A 20773-nucleotide genomic window follows, 5' to 3' on the forward strand; every position below is an offset into this window, starting at 1 on the left:
GCAGATGGCCCCGCCCCTCCCTGAGCCTGGTTCTGCCGGAGGTTTCTTCCTGTTAAAAGGGAGTTTTTCCTTCCCACTGTCGCCAAAGTGCTGCTCATAGGGGGTCATATGATTGTTGGGTTTTTCTCTGTATGTATGAGGCGCCTTGAGGCGACTTTTGTTGTGATTTGGCGCTATATAAATAAAAGTGAATTGAATTTAATTGAATTGAATTAACATGCAGGATGTTAACATGCAGGATGTTAACATGCGGGATGCTGTAAACGGACCAAACTTCAGCCAGGAGAACAACTGAGATAATCCATCCACAATACAGGTTAGTCATTCATATACTGTTGCATGGGCTGGGCTGTAGTTACATCCTAAGGTTTTAAAAACTGAGCTTTAAAATGAACAGTGGCAATAAAAACCGAGAGAGGCCGACAGCGATCACTGACTGTTTTAGTGATCACTAAACACTATGTAATCTGGCTTGTTCAGATTAAATAGAACAAGATACAAAACATTAAAACATGTTAAAAACACAACAGCCTTAATAAACTCAGAGCAGTTTGGACCCGGAAGCAGGGTTCATATGTCATCACTTAAAGACCGGATATAAGACTCAGTCCATGTACCATTTGACAGTTTTGAGCCAGGACTTTCTGGATTTAGATCAGCAGAGCTCTAAATAAAGAAAAATGCAAAGTAAATGTCTTAGTTGGTACCTCCTCCAGTCAGTGTAATACAGGTTTCTTCCAAAGGAAACCAGGGCAAACGGATACTGGATCCCTTCGACGATATTCCGCCTCAGTTGGCGGTGAGGATCCATACACTCCACCTTCCGAGTCCCTGCAGAGTCATTGGGATAAGTAATCCAGGAACACATTACCAGTAGGAGCTCTGAGTGCTGTGTGTGGATCTGAGGAAGGCTTTTTCCTACCTGCATCTGCCCAGCATAGCTGTTGGTTTTCATAGTCAAAGGTGAGACCGTTGGGAAGTGCTAGATTGTCTTTGACCAGGACAACTCGCTCAGTCCCATCCATGTTGGACATCTCAATTTTAGGCCTGTCTCTATTCCAGTCTGCCCAGTACAGCCGCCTGAGACCAACATCACAAAAACCAGTTACAAGAAACTGCTACTGCTGGGTTCATGATACAACTTCTGCTCTGATATTAATTTCACTGCTAGCAGACTCAAGCACATTAGCTTTCACCAAGAGTCCTGAAGTTATTGCTAGTAATTAGAATATATGGCATGTAGTAATGGATATATTGGACAAAGGATGCTGATTCATAGTGAAGGAGGACATGCAGAGGGTTGGAGTGACAGAGGAAGATGCTGGGAGGATGAGGAGGATGATAGAGGCATTGTGAGATAAAGGAACCTTCTAAAGGAAGCAACCAAAAGATGTAGTACACACAGGGTCAGTGCTACTCCTCGTTATACGATTACATAGTATTACTGCTAATACCAATACAAATACTATTACCCGTATGCTGGGTTGGTGACGATGGGTCGAGGGTTCACCAGGTCAGTGTCAAAAAGGACTCTCCGGTGACTGCCGTCCAGCTTTGAGACCTCTATGGTGTCTCGCGTGGAGTCAGTCCAGAATAGAAGGCGGGCCACGTGGTCAATGGCGATGCCTTCAGGACTCTGCAGCTCTGAGGAGGAGCAGACATACTTAACACTGAATACAGGGACTGATGGCACCACTGCACTTAACTGCCAAAGGCCGAAGAGCTCAACTTCATCAGGGGCCTGGCAGGAACATTGAAAAAAAAACCCTTAAACTACAAGTCACTAGCATACAGCTAAGAAGTACAGACCAAAGAACATTCCTGTGGCCACACGAGCTGCTCAGCAACACCTGAAAAATACTGACCAGCCTTTTCAAAAGATTTTTGATGAAGCATCCACGGGATCTACCAGAAGGTTCCAGGAGTCGGATGTTCAATCCCTAATACTGGGACAGTTTGATCTTTGGTTTTGAGAATATAGTTTAGCTCTTGTGACAGCAGCTGCAATGAAACCATCCCACTGCTAGAACAAAGAAGTCCTGGGCATAACTTCTCCTGCACCCGAGTAATCAAACAAAGAACCACACAAGCTCCAGTCTCTCGTACAAGTTCAGCACAAAGTGGAGCCACGTATAAAGCTGCTTCTGCTCAGTCGCGACACGTGCTGTACCTTTAGTAACAACTGGAACGATGTCTCCTCCAGTGAGGCTGGCCTTGCTGATAGCTGGTCCAGTGATGTCGGTCCAGTAAACCATCTTCTCCACACAGTCGTAGGCCACAGCGATCACCACTCGATCCTGGTCGTGAAAGAAGACAAAGATCAACCTTTCATTATTTTAACAGACAGCTGTGTGTTCAGCTGCAACACATTAATGCAGATGTGCCAGATGATTTCTAGACTTCATGACAGAGACGAAGAGCTCTGCAGCTGAAAACAGCTAAAGAACAACGTGAATGTTTGAGGACACAAAAATCATAATCCATGAACACATTCAGGCTCTTACAGACATCTTTTCAAAAGACCCTCATCCGAGTCTAGACACAGAGAGCATTGCAGTGATGTCACTATGGTACCACTCGCAGATAATTAAACTGGTGAGTAAAATATCACTGAAACACCAAGTCAAACAACCAAGTGGCATCTCTCTGAAGAGAATATCATTATGGCCACAACACATTCAATTCAGCACCAGATCACAGCAGCAGCTGTCTCAGGGTGCTTTACACTGTAAGGTAACACTAAAGCATGTCAGGCAGCAGGACGGGCTGATAAAGTCCAGACAAAAACACGGCAGTATCTGTGGAGGCTGTCAGCAGCAGCAGTGTCATTGTTCTTACAGGGACGTGCAGCAGAGGTTTGGCCTCCTCCCTCCTCATGATGTATCCATCGAGCGGCACATGTTCGATCTTCCCGCTTTGAGCGAACAGCAGGTATGCTCCAGGAGCGATGGGCTGGACATCAGGCCGCGGCGTGGGACCGATCGGAGCGGGAGTAACTGCCTGATCGATGCCTGTGTGGGAGAAGAGTCATGCTGGCAGTGGGCTTTGTGTGGAGATGTAACAATTAGCCTACAACCTTCAGTTCACCAAGATGATACTGGCCTCTCTAAGACATCACCTGACATGTCTGACACATCCAAGTTTATATAAAGGTACATGTACAGCATTACATGACACGCATACACCAGCTGGACTCTGCGATGCTCTGCACAGATTAAAACTATATATGGCCACGGTATGCTGTGATTATGTTTCTAATCACGGACTGATTTCATCTTTTGGGTATTTAGATATTTGAACGCTGCCATTTATTTTTCTATTAAGGTAGTGGGTGTGTCAGGTGGGGTCACTCTGGTGTGAGTGGGTATGATTTTCATGTGGCCACAAGTTTGAGTGGATGGACTGCGCCTGGGAAACTGATCAGCATCGTGGGTTTATTGGGTGTTTCTAGATCTATTTGTATTCTATTGTATATATTATTCTATTTTACTCGATTGTATGTAGTATTTTTATTCCATTCCAGTGTCTTCTAATTTCTGCTACATAACTTTGCACTTTTGCTGTATGAAAAACAAATTTCCCACGTGTGCGCCTAATAAAGGTTATCTTATCTATAATTATTTTCAGTGCTTCAATCAAATGGATGTTTTTATTGTGTGTAACCTTTTACCTGTGTGTGGTGTGCAGCTGTGCCGTCCCTTTTCCCTTTGATGTTTTTGTAGTTGGGCTTTAGTTACTCTGCTCAGCTGTGTACGCCATGAACAACTGGGAGGAGCCTTGTAAAGACGGACCAACCTGTTTGTTTGTTTGTGCCACTTCCCCTGTAAACCCATTACAGGTCACACACAGCATTGACTCCCAGCTGTTTGCAGTGCTGTGCTATGAGTTGAATGTATGAATTTATTATTACCAAGCAGTGGTATGGGTATATTTCTTACTTTTTACCGTTTCTTCCCGCAGTAAATATAAACAACGGCAGTATTCAGGAAGAAAACAAACATTGCAGATATTTTATCATAACTCTGGTTTTACGTGGCCGATCAGCACAATTTAAAAACTGGTATAAAGTCCACACTTTGTCCGTCAGTTGTTCCGTCTGTCCTGCTCACATCTCCAATGGTTGTACACGTTGTCATTAACGTGGCTTCACTCCACATCAGCCGCTTTGCTCGCTAAAACAGCGGCACATAAGGACGCTGTCAGAGCCTGTCAGCGACGTTGATTAGCTGCATATATACGAATGTGAATTGCGTGATTGGCTGGACTGTGGGATAAGGTGGCATCGTTCTGATCCCATACGGGAGCAGCCAGTCACTCACTGACTAACACTGCAGAACAGAATCATTAAAGTATTAATTTTAATTTCAATTCAGGTTTTTTTTTGTGTGCAGAGACGTGCCAGCAGCTTAGAGGGAACACTGCAGCCTGGCTACAGAGCTGAAGAGAAACCTGGGGTTGTTCTTATTTTCTTCAATCAGTGATGAATAGTAAGATGTTCTGGCTTTGCGGAGGGCTTTCTTATAAAGCAGCAAACTATTTCTCCAGGCTAAATGATGATCCTCTAAATTTGTGACACGCCATTTCCTCTCCAGATTACGAGTCATCTGCTTTAGGCTACGTGTTTGAGAATTATACCACGGAGTCAGGTACTTCTGATTAGAGACCTTAGTTTTCACAGGAGCTACAGTATCCAGAGTCGTACGTAGTGAGGAGGTGAAATTATTAACAAGATAATCGACCTCTGTTGGAGCAGCGTTCAGATAGCTGCTCTGCTCTATGTTGGTACAGGGCATTGAAGATGATAACAGTGGGTGGATTATATTCTTAAACTTAGTTACAGCGCTTTCAGAAAGACGTCTACTGTGATAAAGTCTACTCTCCACTGCTGTGTAATCAATTATTGTAAATGTAAATGTTATCAGGAAATGATCAGACAGGAGAGGGTTTTCAGTTATATAATGCTCGACAGTACATTTATCATGTGCAGCTTCAGGCAGAAAATAAATCATATTTAAATTGAAATGAACCTCATATGAGTAAAAAGTTTAATATATCGATAGAATGACACGATAAAATGTTTGTTTTCCAATAGCACAACATCAATAAGCAGAAACAGAGACTCACAAAGAGGAGGGCTACTGTGAGGTCCTGTGCGGGTGTTGGGGACCTCCTGCCCGTTGGCGTCCACACACCAGCACTGCCCAATGCTTTGGTGGCACTGCGTGGGCTCGTAAGCTCCGCGCTCGTCACACCGGGGAACGTACCGACCGACAGTCGGACGAGGACGGAATGAGAAGGGAACGTCAGAGTCGGCTACGGCACTCGCTCTCTGCTGCTCACACCGGGTCTTCTCACGCTCTGAGGACACACGAGAACGAAACACGTTCACAGAGTGATGGTCGCGCCTACGGAGACGTACCAGTGTCCCACTCCTTAGAGAGTCATATGTTCACAGTCACACAGTAGTAGCATCTGATGACATTAGCATTAATGCATCCACAGGGTCACAGGGAACAGGAAGAAAACATGAGGCTCCAACACCTGTCAAGTTAAACCTGCTCTTGATCTGTTATTGACATCACTAGCCCCGCCCCTTTCTTTCTATTTAGCATCCAAGCAGTCAGACTTCTGCAATACCTCCCCAGGCCTTTCTTTGGACGCTGGCTGCTTTTATCCATGTACCAGATGACTTTCAGATAATTTTTTATGTGTTTGTTACTTAAACCACATCACTTTGACCTCTGAATCACTAAAGCATAAAAGGGTCAAGATCTGCAAGGCAGATCGTCAGGAGATGAGAAGTGTGGACCCAAGTGCAAGCGCTGACAACTGAGTAAATGAATGAGTTTTCTTTTCAGGGAAAGGTGAAGCACAAACAAAAGCAGAGCATCGCAGGGAACTAAACCAAACAAAGGCTAAACTGGAAGCAGCTACAAAACAATAACACAGAGGAACAAAAACCTGCGAAACCTGAAACGTCCAACAGGAGACGATACACAGACGAACCAGCAACTAACAGAGGCAGACACAAGGCTTAAATACACAGAGGGACAACGAGGGAATGAGACACAGCTGGGAGTAAGACGTGACGAGACCATGGGGACACAAAACTCAATACACTGACATGAGACACAGACCTTCACTATAAAACAGGAAATGCACGAGGGCGAGCACAGACACGACGAGCTGCAGAGACATGGAATAAAACACGAGGGGGAAACCCAGTAAACTAATCTGAACAACTTAGGACTGAGAATAACTCCAAGAACAACAAATGAACGTAAGATGATACAGAAACGCAAGGAAACAAAGAACGCCGGGTCAAATGACCCAAAGGAGCTGTTTACTAAAGGGACGAACCAGTCAGCACATAACAGACAACCAAAGAACACATACAAGTGTATCTTTGTTAAAAGCAGCATGTTGCACTGCAGGGCAACCTGCTTGTGACAAATAAAGCTTTGAGTGATTGATTGATGTCGAAAAACACTCCATACAAATGATTTTTGCACCAACAGCATGATTCCCAAAGACAACGACGTGACACGGTGTCTGTAGGACGTCTGAGGAAACTGGAGGCTAAAAAACCTGATCAGCAGGTGATCAGGAACTGAAACGATGCTGCAGTGTTAGCATTGAATCAGGAGGAAGATGTATGGTGTCCTGATCAGGGTGCATTTGTTTCTATGGACTGTGAGTCTGGAATGAATCACTATTAGAAACAAAGGATTCGTCATTTTCAAATGTATCAACCTTTAATGACTGGGTCATTTGGAAAAACAAAACACATGTGACACGTGGCTTATTTCAAAGGTCCGTGCTCCTGAGCAGACTTCAGCACGTGGCAGCTGCAGATACAAAGACTGAGTGATTAAAGCAGCAGGCTCTTCATCTCTGTGGTCCCACAGCGAGTGTCCTAAAAGACAAACCACAAGCCAGCCACAACAGTGTCATCGCACACGACAGCAGGCTGTCCTCACAGCGCCACATCTGCCCCCAACAGTCCAACGGGACAAAGGATCCCTGATGGCGGCGGAGACGATCAAAGCCCCGCTGTCGACACTAGAGGCATCTAAAAGATGCTGCTGACATTAAGAGTCACGGACATGTTTTGACACGGGACACTAAATGATGCCTTCAGAGGCAAGACGGGTCATAATAAAGGATGGAAATATGACAAAACTGTGGTGCAGAGGAGTAAAGCTGTAATTAGCTGTGCGCCTCCAGCTGCTGACAGCTGGAATCAGTATTACTCTGACTGCTGGCTGCGCTTCTGTTTGTCTTCTTTTAGTAACACACACACTTTCAGAAAAAGAAAGAAAACATGAATCAGGAACAAAAAACGCTGCTGTTTCCTCAACACTAACTGTACTTGAATGCGTCACATGTTGAGTTAGATCAGACAGAGAATGTGCTGCTGTGCTCCGAGCAGCATCAGAACCATGCAGCTGGAGCTGCAGGACGACACTCTTACTGGAACGCACAAATCAAAACACTCTCATGGGTCTCAGAGTCTCCGTTTACAGTGATACATGCATGGCTGGGGTGTTTAAACAGACTCCTCCAGGATGACCTGTTTCACGATTAAAACAATGAATGGGGGCAGTCACTCTGGAACCAGCAACCCTCTGTCTGTAAACCTGTGAATGTGCTGGTTACCCACCTGAGAACGTGGGACTGCAGTGGAAGCCATCTCCGTGGAAACCAGGACGACACTGACAGGTAAAGGAGCCCTGTGTGTTGGAGCAGGAGGCCTCGGCGTGGCATCGATCCTGCTGCTGGCACTCATCCACATCTGAACAGGCAGAAAAAACAGAGGCTCCTCACATTCTGGATCTTGCAGTACCAGTAATGGCCACCAGATGGTCAAAAGTTTGAAGGTAGATCTTTAGTTGAATGCTGCAAATAGACTATGTGCGCCTTAGCATGTGCTACTTCCGGCGCTCCTGCAGAGCGCTTCGTTTCCGGTGTGATATTCGCGCCTTGTTTATGCTCGGGTTTTCCAAAACAAGTCAACCAAATGGACGATTTACATTTCTCAAGGTGTCTTGGGCATTTACCGAATATATCTGTAGATGTTCGTCAACTTGTCGATATTTCTTCCTCCGCACCTCAGAGCAAAAGAGAGGAAGGATTCTAATTTTATATTTCTGAGTATCTGTATACAGCGGTCCCTCGTTTATCGCGGGTGTTATGTTCTAAAAATATCCCACGATAAGTGAAATCCACAATGTAGCCACCTTTATTTTTTGCATGTTTTAAGGCTGTAAAACGCCTCACTGCACACTTTATACTCTTTTCTCAGGCAGGCATGAACATTTTCACACTTTTCTCTCTTGTTTAAACTCTCAAAGTTCAAACCTTTGTAGAAGAATAAGTCGAGTATAAACCAAAGATCAAACCCTGTTTTCAGCTGCAAGAGAATTCAACATTAATGAATCAGAAGTCCAAGTTTTAGTGTGATGGTCAGCATCTTCCTCTGCCTTCTGGGTGCTACCGCAGGTGCCTTTGACGGTGCAGGACGTTTCGTCGACGTTGTGTTTGTTGGGGGAAAGGAACATACAGTACAGCACTGCAGAGTCACACTGCCGGTGATCGATGCAGCGATTCTGTGCTGTACAGGAGAGACGGCACAGAGGAGATCGTCTGCAGCGACCAGGACAGTGAGCCGCGTCATAGAGAGGGACCGCTGTAATTTTGAAGGTACGTCACAACATACTCGTTGTAAATACTCATGTATACAGACCCTAACCAGAAATCAAGCAGTGGGCAGCCACCAATGCAGCGCCCGGGGAGCAGTGTGTAGGGACGGTACCTTGCTCAGGGGTACCTCAGGGTGGAGTGGAGTCGAACCCCCGACCTTCCGGTCATGGGGCCGCCACTCTACCTACTGAGCTATCCCTGTTCACCTGTGGCTTGAATGCTGAACATTTGCCTGTTTAAATCATAATAACTGTCACTATACAGAGATGTGTCTTCTGCTGCAGTGATGCAGTTCTGCTTGTGTTGAGTGATGTAAACAAACAATCGATCTGCACGCTTCAAACGTCAAAACTGATCATTTGACTTTTTTGACACAGCAGTGGTGAGTGTTCCCACCTTCTGCTCTTTGTAACTTAACGCCATCTTTCCGTTTTCGTGTTTGGATATGACTTTGGAGTCCACCTTCGCAGTAGCGATTGACCGCAAAATAAAGCTACTTTACATCCGGTCTTAAAACAGGAAGTTAGCATTTTCCCGTGCACAGGGTCTATTGTAATGAGCCATCTCCAGCCACAAGAACAAAGAGTCCTGCCCCACAGAGCCCTGATCGAAGCAGCCAGTCTGAGACAGGGCTGAGCACTATCAGCCCACAGCGCTGTGAGGCGTGGCTGCATGTTTCAGCACGTCGATCAACGGTTAGATAACAGGAGCTAAAGGTGTCAGACCCGAACATCGTGATGTTTGTAACTGTAAGTACACTGATTCTGAAGCACTTTACAGTCTGTACCATTAGCACTGGAGCATGGTGTACGTTACATGCTGTCTGCGAGCACGACAAACATCTCCAGACTCAAGGAAACACAGTTTTACATGGAGGACGACAGACATCCAATCAGCTTACAGATATTTAGAGCAATGTGCTGAAAATGACTCTGAAACCTAACAGCAAACTAGAACGCATTATTACTCGAGCCACGAGTGTCAGCGTGTTAATCCATCAAACCCATAAAGATCCAGCTCTTCAAACAGGCTGTAAGAGAGCGTTGAGATGGGCCTGAGCCCCGTGGTGACCTTTCACCCCCAAAAACCTGTAATCTGAGTAAACTGATGACACACAGGTCCTGGCTGCGTTGAACATTTCACACACAGAGCCTTTGAAAGGTTTCTGTCATGTAGCTGGAGAGAGGTGCAGAACTGTGGATTGCATGAGGCTGTGCTGAGCCTCACTTGTAAAAGCTCGACCTGCAGTTACCACTCAGTAGCTGTGACTGTGGACAGACAGAGGTCTGTGGTAAAGGACTGACTGCTGTGCAGCACACACTGATACGAGCCTGTAAAGCTGTGGAGTGACTCTTCATTCTGTGACAGGTGAACATACCTGTCAGGCATACGATCCCAAACATTTGTTGTATTCATGCAGCAGTGTCTCTTACATTTACAGTGCATCTGTTTATTAAGGATGAGACATCAGCGAGCACCGTGAACTCACCCCGACAGCCCCGGCCGTTACCCTCAAACCCCGGCAGACAGGAGCAGATGTAGGCTGAGCCTCCGGTGTAGCGGCACAGTGCTGTCTGTGGAACATCGCAGTCATGAGAGCCTCTCTGGCAGTGATCTACTGGACGGTTCTCCTCTGCAGGACCAGAGAGAAACATGTTTTGATGAACCTGTCCCAAACTACACGTCCCCATTCATTAGTATGATAATAAAGACCAGTGGTGTCTATCTAGCCATCCATCTTCTTCCCCCTTATCCTGGGCCGGTCGTGGGGGCAGCAGCCTACGCAGAGAAGCCCAGACCTCCCTCTTTCTGGCCACCTCCTCCACCACCACCTCCATTTCCTCCAAGGCATTCCCAGGACACGCTGTCCTGGGAATGCCCCGGGGCCTCCTCCCGGTGGGACGTCTCACCCAGGAGGCGAACAGGAGGCATCCTTATCAGATGCCCGACCCACCTCACCTCTTTTCAATGTGGAGGAGCAGCGGCTCTACTCTGAGCCCCTCCCGGATGGCCAAACTCCTCACCCAGTCTCCAAGGGAGAGGCCAGCCACCCTTCAGAGGAAGCCCATTTCTGCTGGTTGTATCCGCAAGCTCGTTCTTTCGGTCACTACCCACAGCTCGTGATCACAGGTGAGGGTAGGGACGTAGATGGACCGGTAAATTGAGAGCTTTGCTTTTACACTCAGCTCCCTCTTCACCACGACGGACCGGCGCAGCGTCCGCATTACTGCAGCCGCAGCCCCAATCCGTCTGTCGATCTCCCGTCACTCGTGAACAAGACCGTGAGACATTTCAAATCCTCCACTCGGGGCAGGAATGTACTGCCCCGGTGAAACTTTCAGGCCTTTAGTTTTTGAGATCACCTCAAAGTGCCCTGCTGTAGGTGGGTGGACAGGTTGTTTTGAAAAAAAGATTAATCTTGAAGAGTATTTGACTTATGAAGCTAAAATTCCACAGCACTCATTAACCATCCAAACTATTATATTTAAACACATCCTACATTACAACATCCCATCAGAGGGACGAGGTCCAACCAACGAACCCGACAGCATCTTCATTTTAGGTTGAAGCAGTCACATCTCGTCACTACAGACCAGGCAGGAAACATCTCGTCTGTGCTGCACAGATCGTTATTGTTTATGTCCGCTGTCAGCTTTAGGTGCAACAAAGTCATACTCACCCACAGGAACCAGATACCCCCCAGCTGTCAACACACACACACACACACACACACACACACACACACACACACACACACACACACACACACACACACACACACACACACACAACCCACCGACACACGTCTTTCCATCACTGGCGAACACAAAGCCGGCGGAGCACTCGCAGCGCAAACTTCCAGGCTGATTACTGCAGACGGCGTTGGGTCCACACACTGAAGGAGTCTCCCTGCACTCGTCAATATCTGCCAACAACATACATGTAATGTTACTGCACATTACATGATCTCTGCTCCATGTGCTGCTTGTAGACGCTCAGATTAAATGTAATCCAGGTTCAGATCATCATTTTACTACTATGGAGCGTTTCCACGTGACTGTCACATTTTTGAAATTATTCTCTCATCTGTTCTTTCCCATTTTCAGCACTGCCCATGTGACCAAGTGTGGGTTTGTTACCGTGGCAATATCGTCCATCTCCAGCGAAACCAGCTGTGCATTCACAGCTGAACCGGACGCCCTCGCCAGGTGTACAGACAGCGTTAATGTCGCAGCCGTGTCGGCCGCTGAAGCACGGATTCTGCTCCAGAAGACTGCCTGTCAGAAAATTAGACACACCTCCAGTCAGAAACAATGTGACTCTTCACAGCACACAAACGCAGAACCGCGCACACCGAGCAGAAAAGATTGTGCAGTTTGGCAACAAACCCCGAAGGTCAACCAGATAATTATAACCCTGAAAATAGATCCAGTGTCTCCAGAAAGTAGCACTCACGCTAAACCACCAGCACAGCAAGAAGCGAGGCAGCGAGAGAGAACAGTGAGCTGTGTCACCTGCACGTTGTTTACCAATAAAATCTAACCGTGAAGAACAACAAGCATCATGTAAATGTGCAAACACACATATGCACACATATGTTACATGTGTTGGTGTTAGAAAGCTCTCCCATCCAGCTCTTCAGCTGTTACAGTTTCACTTTGTCACAGTTGTTGTTCGCCTGGAGACACGCTTAGTTTCCATCGTCAGCAACACAAACATCTATAGACTGTATAGAAAAGATGGACCTAACCACCGCGACGTCACCACTCATTAGTGACTTCCTGAGTGCTTCTTCCAAAGCCACCATGGTTCTTGATATTTGATGTGAATACACGAAGTACAGCTGCTGTGTAACATCAGAGCTGCTCTGTTATTCAAGTATTTAAGGAAAATCTGCGTTTGTCTGTCGAGTTTGCAGAAATGAGAATTTAAATATTTGGGGATATTTTGGTGGAATATCGAGACATGCCTGTTGTAGGCGACTGCTGCTCCTTCTTCATGATAAAAGGATTAATGGATAAAAGCGAATCTGTGGTTCACTCACTGACTGCTTTCTGCTCGTGCAGCTGGGCGGAGCTCCTGGCAGGAAACATGTCCCAGATGCTCTGCTGTTTGCCAACAAAGCCCAGCTCAGTGTTGTTTGCTTGTATAACTCTAAACCCCCCGAGCTTCTCCAACCAACCTCACCTGCATATTTACCTCAAATCCTGCCCCTCCCCCAACCCCCACCCCCAGCCCGGGTTGGTATCTTGTTGACATCAGCCGCTGATCTTCGCCCCCTGCCTGCAGCACTCTCACTCTGATTGCAGCTGAGGAAACAGAGCCAGGCTCAGATTACTGTTTACCTTCCTCCGATGTCCCACTGCAACACCGCTGAGGGTTTAAACTATTGGATATGTGTTTCCGAACATTCCTCGGAGTAACAACACGCACCGCTTCGCTGTGACTGTCCCTGACAATGTGGGAAACCTTCTGTGACCTTCAGCATGAGTCTGCTCCCTGACCTGTGCCGTCTGCATCTGTGACACATGTGGAACTAAAATAAATACACCACACATTCACAGAGGCAGATTTTTACATCACTGCTGTTTGTGCCAAGAACTCAAGTACTAATAATCACAGCCTCCAAATGCTGTTCGGTTAAATATGTGGAGGCTAAACTTGGAGCCTCCTGTAGGGTCCATCCACAAACGAGACGTCAGGTCGGCTGTAAAATAAAACAAACTCTGTGGCAGGTGTAACACATTTGACAAAGACTGTGGCCTCGTCCTTCCAGGTTACATCAGCGATATTTTTACAGCCCATTTCAGCTGGAAAGATTCGTGTCACCTGTGTCTCTGATTGCTATTACACACTTTCAAACATGAAAGACTTATTCTGGTTTGTTAAATACAACAACAGTGCGACGGCCACCTTTTTTCTACTGTTTGTGCTTTTGGTTCATTTCCAGTATTTTAATGGGACCTCACCTCACCTCACTACAGGCCTTTGAAGACGTTTGTTTCATTTCGCTCAGTCAGATTCTAGTTTTGTTTGTCTGTTATGTAGCACTAACTCATGGCACCTGTACATCTTACTGAGTAACTTCTTAATCAAATCCACCCATCCACCCACTTCTGGTGGAGGCAGGGTACACAATGGACAGGTCACCAGTAGAGTCACTAGTGACTCAAAAATCAATGCAATTAGTGGTGGCGCTCCAACATACACACTCACAGACACACACATATGTGGACGTGTAACATACTGTGGATGGGACCAATTTTGTTGCTCATGGCATATCGGATAAGGTGGTTGTTAGCGTCAAACATCACAAAGATTTGGTCTACACTGAGCTGCTGGGTGGTCAGCGTTGCCCCCGCCCACCCAGCCTCATCATACGGGCAGGTCTGAAAGATGATGGACTGACGCCACTGGTAGCTTCTAGTCTGGACGTCTCCATCAGGGGAGGTGATGGTGTAGTTGCAGCTGGAGGAGGAGATGATGACTAGAAAGAGGAGGAGAAATACTTTAGCATTGAGCTACCTTCAGTGGGAAGTGAATCTTTTAATGTCCTAAAACATTGATTTGGCTGAAATATTTACACAGAAAGATTGAAAACAGAAAAACGGACTGTTAGGCCCTGACTGCGTGACGAGCTTAGTGTCAGAGATGCTGGCCTTACAGTTTCTGCTGTACTGGTGAATCTCCTTGTATGGCTTGATCTGGACAGTGGAGCCTAACGGGACAGCCGGCAGACGTCCATCCAGGTCTGTGCTCATCACCAGGTGGTCGTGTTCATCGATGCCTTTAAACTCTTGCTTGATGGTCAGATGCTCGTTGCCCGGCTGGAAGACCACCTCGGCCTGTCGGGAAAACACGCCGCCTACAGGAATGTGAAAACACACGTTTTCAATGCATTTAGGCAAAGACAACCTACTGAGTGCAATGTGCATTAAGTGCAAACTGAGCGTCAGAATGAAGAAGACTGTCTGATGTGTGGTTGTTGGTGCCAGACAGGCTGGTCTGAGTGTTTGGAAGCTGCTGATCTGCAGGCATTTTCCCACATAGCCATCACTGAGGTTTGCTGCTTCCAGCTCACAGTGAGCTCAGCATGAATGGAATCATTTCTGAATCTGTTTTGGACTTTCTGCATACAAACATGATAAACATTACAGTTACAGTATTTAACTGTTCCCAGGCTCTAGAGGCCCAGAGTCTTTGCAGTTCTGAGCAGTTTTGTGAGCACACGAGGGACAAATTGATGCAGCTTTACACAACAATCATCATCAACCTGCAGCCTTACCAATGAGACTGAATCCATTCTCGTAGCCGGGCTGTTCCAAGGCAAAGGCCCAGCCGATGACGCCCCCCAGTGAGGACAGAAGCTGCAGGGAGGGCCCCACGCTGTCGGGGATGTTGCTGATGGCCACATAGGCCCGTCCATCATTGGCTACCACGTACGAGTGCAAATCATTGTTAGTGAGCCTTATCGGTGAAGGTAAGTTTCCCACAAACACTTGGCCGTTCACTTTTCCGTTCATCCTCTGGGGTTTGCCTGAAAAACAACTTCTCCATTAAATCATTTTATTGTTTCTTTTATCTTCAGTCATCTTATTTCTTACGAAAACTCCTGATAAATATAGACAAAGGGAACAATATTTACATGACATTTACCAAGTTTTAATGCTTTTAAAGAAGCTTTAATAGAAGAAAAGTTTGGATAGTTTTGACTACACTGTCTTACACAATAAGAAATGACCAAAGCTGCTTTCCTGTTATTAAAATAATCCACAGCTTCACTGATAAGGAACTCAGTTCTTCTTACCTTCTGCAACACAGTCCTTCCCATTCCCATAATAACCAGGCCTGCAGTGGCAGCAGTACCCCCTGCTGTGATCTCGGCAGTCAGCAAAAGCTGAGCATTTGTGCCTGTTGTGGGCACACGTCTCCAGGTTGTATGCAAACACTGTGAAAGGAACAAAAGAAGGCAGGCTTCAGAATGAAACTATGACAATCTCACCCAAAGAAAAAGAAAACACAAACGTCCTGTTATTGAAATCTACCGTTCACATCCAAATCTTCATCGACCACAACAATCTGAGGATGCTGTGGAGCTGAATGCGGTGGTGCTGGTACGTGCCGCTGTTGCAGCCCCGGCTTCTCTGTAGTGTATCTGGGTTCACTGGGCGTGGGAGTGGTGTGTCTTGGTTGCAAAGTCTCAGAGGTGGTGTATCTGGTTTCAGTCTCATGTTGCTCGGTTGGATGTATTCGTTGAATTGTCCCAGTGCTGGTGGGTGCTGGTGCAATAGTGTCTGATTCCACAAAGTGTGGCTCCTGAGTTTTCAGCGTTGCGTTTCCTGGTGTGACGGTTTCTGGATAACCGGTTTGGAAGCTGCTGGGGGTCTCAGATGGCTGCTCATGCTTTTCCTCCGGTACTGTTCCAGCTGTCTTTATCCCCTGGGTTGTATAGGTCAAGAAGTCCACCCCCACATGATCAGCAGTCTGTGTTGGTAACATGGTCACAGGAGGCTCAGTAACACCCTCATTCTCAGGAGAGCTAGTCACTTTCCCCGGTTGGATCTCAACGAAGAACGGGGAGGATCCAATCTTGTACACCCAAACTCCACTGCGTGCTGCGTTGGTCTTTCTGGTTGGATAAAGAATAACATGAAATGTGAAATGTTTCCAAAGTGAACGACAGTGAAAATCAAACTAATGAAGTGGAAACTAGAAATGACAGACAGCATTTCTAAGATGTGTTGTAGCAAAAAGAATCGTGAGCGTCTCCAGTCAGTCCAGAATGCTGCAGCAAGGCTTTTAACAAAGACATGAAAAGAGAGCACCAGCTCATTACACTGGCTTCCAGTACATCTCAGAATTCATTTTAAAATCTTGGTACTGACTTTTAAAGCTCTGAATCATGACGCTCCTGCCCATATTTCTGAGCTCTTAGAACGCCACGCTCCCTCTCGCAGCCTGAGATCGTCTAATCTAAGGCTGCTGGTAGTTCCCCGAACACGTTTTAAAACCAGAGGTGATCTTTCAGAGCGGCGGCCCCAGGTTGTGGAACGCTCTCCCTCCATCTCGACGTTGCCTGGATTGTATTTGTTCTTTTAAACATCATCTTAAGACTCATTTATTGAGACTGGCTTTTAATCAGATTTGTGCTGTATGTTTGACTGTACTGTTTTATATTATTGTGAAGCACTTTATCCTGTGAAGAGTGCTATACAAATCAATAAAGTAAAGTAAGTGTATTTCAGAACTTAATTACAAGGACTACTGGAACTTTGATTTTGGTTAAATAAAGTCTACAGCTCTGTGAAAAGGCGTTTCCTGTCTTGTGTGGATGCACGCTCAGTCATCAGTCAAATGGATTCTGTTCACGTCACTCTCAGCACATTGTTCCTTCAGTGGTGCTGGTTTCAGTCATTGTGCAGATGTCCTGTTTATATGGTTGGTCTGGGGCTGCCTGCTGCTTCAGGACCTGCTGTCATTGATGAATTCTGCTCTCTGCCAGAAAGTCCTGACGGAAAACATCCGATCATCGTTGACCGAAGCTCGAGCACATTTGGGTTTCGCAACAATGATGCAAAACACAGCAGCAAGTCCACCCGTGAATGGCTCCAAACAAAAAACCTCAAAATGAAGGTTTTGAAGAGGCCTGATGAACGTCTGGACTTGCTGTGCTATGACCTTAAGACCATGCTGAGAAACCCTCCATTGTGCCTCAAGTCAAACAATCCTGCAAAGAGTGGGACTAACGATGTTTCAGACATTTGATTAAGGCTCCACAGCCATGACTCCTTTTTCACACACAGTAGGTTTGGACAGCTTCTTTAACAGGACTTCGGATTTACTCAGGTTTTCTGTGTCAAACATTAAAACTTGTTTGTTCTGAAACATTAAAGTGACAAATACACCAGGAAGGGAGCGAACACTTTATCACAGCACCACGTACAAACACAGACTTCATATTTTCAGTTCCACTATAGCAAAAGCATCAGCAGCAGTCATACTTGGTAAGTTGGCTGATGGAGGCCTCGTCATCAGAGGTAATGTTGAAGTACAGCCCCTGTTTTTTCCAGAACCAGCCCACCAGGCCTTCGTTGAAGCCTGACTCGAGCAGCTTTCTTTCTCCTCCTATTGATGTGTAGAGAAACTGCAGGCCGTTCCTGGGGTACAAGAGGATGGCCCAGGCAGATGATTCTGTGTAGGCTACAACCAGCTGGAAGGTGATTCTCTGAAAGTGCAAGATAACATGTTTATATCCACACCACTGCTTATTTTCCATTCTGGGTGGGTTTGTGTGTGTTTTTGCTCACTGTGTGTTTATACACCACTCTACATTTAATCATCACTGATATTCCACACCATGTCCTGTCTCTCCCATCATGGCCCAGCCCCTCCCTGAGCATGGAGGTTCCTTCCTGTTAAAAGGGAGTTTTTCCTTCCCACTGTGGCCAAAGTGCTGCTCATAGGGGGTCATATGATTGTTGGGTTTTCTCTGTTTTCCCTTAGAGATAGGGTGAGAAGTTCGGCCATCCGGGAGGGGCTCAGAGTAGAGCAGCTGCTGCTCCACATCGAAAGGAGCCAGCTGAGGTGGTTCGGGCATCTGACAAGGATGGGCGCCTCCTGGGTGAGGTGTTCCAGGCATGTCCCACTGGGAGGAGGCCCCGGGGCAGACCCAGGACACGCTGGAGAGATTATATCTCTCGGCTGGCCTGGGAACGCCTTGGTATTCCCCCGGACAAGCTGGAGGAGGTGGCTGGGGAGAGGGAGGTCTGGGCCTCTTTGCTTAGGCTGCTGCCCCCGCGACCCGACCCCGGACAAAGCGGATGACGATGGATGGATGGATGGATGGATGGATGGTTTTCTCTGTATGTATTACTGTAGGGTCTACCTTACAATATAAAGCGCCCTGAGGCGACTGTTGTTGTGATTTGGCGCTAATAAAACTGACTTAGACGGAGACAGGGTAGAATGAGTGTTTATGCCGTAGAACTAAAAAATAATCCGTTTTTCTGCACTAAGGAAAATACACTCAGAATAAATTAGTAAATAAAAGTATATAATATATATAAAAAATAAATACATACTATCTAATTGAGAGAAATTGAAATCCTCACCTTAGTGTCCAGTTGGTCTCCTCGTCCAGATGTCCCCTGGGCAGCCATGTTCTCCCAGGTAACAATGAAGGTGTTGGTGGGCTTCTCTACCTTACCATCTGGGAAACCCTGCCTGATGTGGTCAGCGGCTCGACCCAGGATATTGGGGGTGCTGTCGTGCCTGAAGTACACCTTGCCTTGTCCGTCACTGTTGTCCAGGTCTCCCAGAAGGACTGCAATCATTTTAAACTCACTGGGCGTCTTCCCCAGGTATTTCTCCTCAGTGGGAGGCTCGGCAACAGCCACAAACCCATTGGTGTTGATCTGAAACAGGAGGATCAGGTTCTTTGGTTAATGAACAGACACCTCATATTTCATGTGAAATCACACAGTGCATTTATGCACCTCAGATTTTAGTAATTGTGAGAATGTATCATTTTATTTTAAGGTTAAATGTTTTTACTGATGACCAATCTGGACATTTCCCACAATCCTGAGGTCTGAACTATAAATGTGGTCCAGTACTGTCTGATTAAATTTCATGAGCCAGTAACTGACGTGAGATAAAGTGAGGACTGTTGATGCTCCGTCATTATCATAAGTTTCTCAAAGCTAGGACAAACAAACCCTGCGCTACAGTTATTCTCAGAATGATAACTTATTATTTAACTAAATGATTTGCTTATTCAGCACAAAGTGTAAGCAGAGTGCACAAAGTTCTCTTGCTGCTATTCTGTGCTCTGTCAGCTCCAGGAATTCCACACAAATAATTCACTCAGAAAAGAAAGATCTCTTTAAGCTGGGCAGACACTGGGCGATTTTTTCAGTCGTGCGATTCAGCTGCTGCTCAAACTGTACGATTGACTCGCAGGGGTGAGAAGTTCATAGGTCACGATGCAGGTCATACACTATACCGCCGATGCTCTGATGCGACCTGAGTCACACTGTGCGTCCATAACATGAAGGTTATAACAGAAAATCTGTCGCTCTCTCCCTCTCTGTCTCTCACTCACACAGACACACCACCACCATCAACTTTGCTAAATTGCTAATGAAAAACATGATCAGGCAGCTGTGATTGAGCAGCAGTGTCGATCCAACTATTCACGGTTGTTGTGGTCGTGATGATTTTGTGAGGCCACATCGAAAAGGCTCGGATGAGCTCTCTACAAGTTGTGCCTCCATCGCTTGTGTCCGGATCACACGCTGCGCTGCTGCTCCGTCTTTTTCAACGACCTTTATGTGTTTGCGCGTGCGCAGTGTGAGAAGCTGCGGTGACAGCCTCACGATGGTCCTCACGACCAAGCGATTGATGATCTGGAGCTGGTCGTGAGGTGTTAATCGGTTCTCGTTACCCCACGTATCCTACACGATGCACGACGCACGATGAAGGCCAAATTCGGGCCGATCACCAAAACGGTCGCACGACTGAAAAATCGGCTCAAAATGGGCCAAAAATCACAGAGTGTAAGCCCAGCATTAGCCCATTATTACCCCAGCATTAGCCCAGCATTAGCCCATCATTACCCCAGCATTAGCCCAGCATTAGCCCATCATTAGCCCATCATTAGCCCAGCTTTAGTCCAGCATTAGCCCAGCTTAAGCCCAGCATTAGCCCAGCATTAGCCCAGCATTATTGCAGCATTAGCCCATCATTAGCCCATCTTTAGCCCAGCATTAGCCCAGCTTAAGCCCAGCATTAGCCCAGCATTAGCCCAGCATTATCGCAGCATTATCGCAGCATTAGCCCATCATTAGCCCAGCTTTAGTCCAGCATTAGCCCAGCTTAAGCCCAGCATTAGCCCAGCATTAGCCCAGCATTAGCCCAGGTTAAGCCCAGCATTAGCCCATCATTAGCCCAGCTTTAGCCCAGCATTAGCCCAGCATTAGCCCAGTTTAAGCCCAGCATTAGCCCATCATTAGCCCAGTTTAAGCCCAGCATTAGCCCATCATTAGCCCAGTTTAAGCCCAGCATTAGC

General features: G+C 46.5%; 1 protein-coding gene across 1 annotated transcript in view; it reads right to left on the minus strand.

Moving 5' to 3' along the window:
- The window catches only part of LOC102212320 (nidogen-1-like), a 42762-nt gene that overhangs the window by 11220 nt on the left and 10769 nt on the right, over positions 1-20773 (minus strand). Inside the window, exons 2-18 of the mRNA XM_013915983.1 lie at positions 18816-19118; positions 17706-17929; positions 15750-16333; positions 15512-15652; positions 14990-15241; positions 14369-14569; positions 13952-14191; positions 11844-11981; positions 11501-11629; positions 10193-10336; positions 7664-7795; positions 5125-5358; positions 2839-3011; positions 2171-2297; positions 1473-1644; positions 923-1080; positions 708-831 (exon numbers count right to left, since the gene is read on the minus strand). Of these exons, the coding sequence (XP_013771437.1) occupies positions 708-831; positions 923-1080; positions 1473-1644; positions 2171-2297; positions 2839-3011; positions 5125-5358; positions 7664-7795; positions 10193-10336; positions 11501-11629; positions 11844-11981; positions 13952-14191; positions 14369-14569; positions 14990-15241; positions 15512-15652; positions 15750-16333; positions 17706-17929; positions 18816-19118 (3476 nt within the window). The remainder of the gene's footprint in view (positions 1-707; positions 832-922; positions 1081-1472; positions 1645-2170; positions 2298-2838; positions 3012-5124; positions 5359-7663; positions 7796-10192; positions 10337-11500; positions 11630-11843; positions 11982-13951; positions 14192-14368; positions 14570-14989; positions 15242-15511; positions 15653-15749; positions 16334-17705; positions 17930-18815; positions 19119-20773) is intronic.

This window comes from Pundamilia nyererei, unplaced genomic scaffold (assembly GCF_000239375.1).
Source record: "Pundamilia nyererei isolate P.nyererei 1_Seehausen unplaced genomic scaffold, PunNye1.0 scaffold00417, whole genome shotgun sequence".
In the NCBI taxonomy this organism is placed as follows: Eukaryota; Metazoa; Chordata; class Actinopteri; order Cichliformes; family Cichlidae; genus Pundamilia; species Pundamilia nyererei.